Here is a 1,545-nt window from a genome sequence, read left to right as displayed (position 1 = left end):
GGCGCGACCCCGGCGGCGGCTCCGCGCTCACCTCCGCCATGGCCGAGCGCGAGCGGCAGGGGGCGCGGGCCCCGGATGCGGCTGCGGCCGCTGATTGGCTGAGGCCGCGGGGGCGGGGCCGGGCCCGGGGCGGTCTGAGGGGCTCCGGTTCGGGGCTCGCAGTCGGGGCCGCGCCGGGCTCGGGGTGGGTTCGGAGCCGCGCTCTGGGGGTTTTGTCTCTCCTGGAGACGCCCCTGCGGAGCGGCACGGAGGGAGGAGAGTGGAGGCTGCTGTATGCCTGTGGCAATGCTCCCCGGGTACCGGCCGTGCCGTTTGGTCGCTGCCGGAGCCGCTCCGGGACCTCCGCCGTAAGGCCCCGCGGCTCCGGCCCCTCAAGGAAATGAATCCCCCGGGCCGGTCCCGCGCCCCTGTGGCCCCGCCGGCCCAGGGATGGTCCCCAGCTCCTCCAGGCCACAGGGACACACTGGAGACCGCACAGGTCAGAGGAAAAACCGTGCTCACAACGCCAGCCTTCTTCATGTGTCACCAAGCTTGAACCTCCAGGAAACACTTTCAGGGGTCCTCACTGATCACTCCCGTGATTAAAAGTCACTGCGTGTCATTTAGAGTTCACAGAAGAGCGAGATAAGCCTCGGAGCCCAGAGAGAAGGGGCTGTGCCTCGCAAGGACTGGGCTGCCCACACAATCTCATCTCTCCTTGCTGTGGTTGTGCTTCAGGAGCCCCAGAGATGCCCTTGTGGACGCTGCCTGGTGGGGTTTTCCAGCTCTGTTCATGCTTCCAGAGAGCAACGTTCCAGCGCAACGAAGGAACCCACCTCCAGGGATTCCTGAAGCGAATGGCCCTGCCAGGCTCCCCTCCATCCCCACAGCCCCTCGGGGACCCCCCGACCCCTCAGGGACTCCTGGCTGAGCCAGCAAGGCAGCCCTTCCCTCGGGGTGTGCAGTGACACGGTGCACGGGGACGTTTGTCACCATCTGAGGGGTCCCGTGGGGCATCATCCAGCTCATGCCAACGCCTGTGCCCGGATCTGCTTCTGGCTGTGCCCACAGGAGCCTTGTGCTCAGTCTCTGGGAGCAGCCTCTCCACCCTGGCAGCTGGCTCCGTGCTGGGTTTTGCTCACGCTTCTGAGCTCAGGAAGCAAAGTGTTATCAAGTGCTTCTGAAGTGGTGGTGGCCCTCGAGCTGAGAACCAAAGCACTTCACCAGCCCTTTGTTCCCTTGCTTGGAGCTGTCTGGCTCTTCTCAAAGGACTAACAGTTTGCAGATGCTGTTTGTTCAATAAAAAGAGTAACCTCATCTCCAGCTTCGGAAAAAACGTCTGCTAAAACTGCTGATTTCTGCTCCCAGCAGTGCATCTGGGTGCTCTGTCACCACAAAAAGCAGAGAGGTTGGAGGTTTGAGTCAAGGCCTGGGGTTTTAGGTTAAGGTCTGGGGAGATCCCCACTCATTATAATCCTGGAGGAGTGCCCCTGCCAGCTTCTGCTTCTCCATTTAGTGCATGCACTGACAGCTCCAGGCTGACTCCCTTTGAGCAGCTACTCTTCT

At 62.3% G+C, this 1,545-nt stretch overlaps 1 protein-coding gene across 3 annotated transcripts in view; it reads right to left on the bottom strand.

The window, feature by feature from the left end:
* The window catches only part of MIER2 (MIER family member 2), a 15,738-nt gene extending 15,686 nt beyond the window's left edge, over positions 1-52 (bottom strand). For all 3 annotated transcript variants that reach the window (XM_041416617.1, XM_041416637.1, XM_041416627.1), the window contains exon 1: positions 32-52. In XM_041416617.1, the coding sequence (XP_041272551.1) occupies positions 32-40 (9 nt within the window). In that variant the 5' untranslated portion in view covers positions 41-52. The remainder of the gene's footprint in view (positions 1-31) is intronic.
* Between the last annotated feature and the right edge of the window lie 1,493 nt (positions 53-1,545).

The sequence above is a fragment of the Onychostruthus taczanowskii genome, unplaced genomic scaffold (assembly GCF_017590055.1).
Source record: "Onychostruthus taczanowskii isolate IOZ18803 unplaced genomic scaffold, ASM1759005v1 scaffold106, whole genome shotgun sequence".
Lineage (NCBI taxonomy): Eukaryota > Metazoa > Chordata > Aves > Passeriformes > Passeridae > Onychostruthus > Onychostruthus taczanowskii.
The sequence above is the reverse complement of the archived record's forward strand: the minus strand, read 5'-3'. Positions and strand labels throughout refer to the sequence as shown.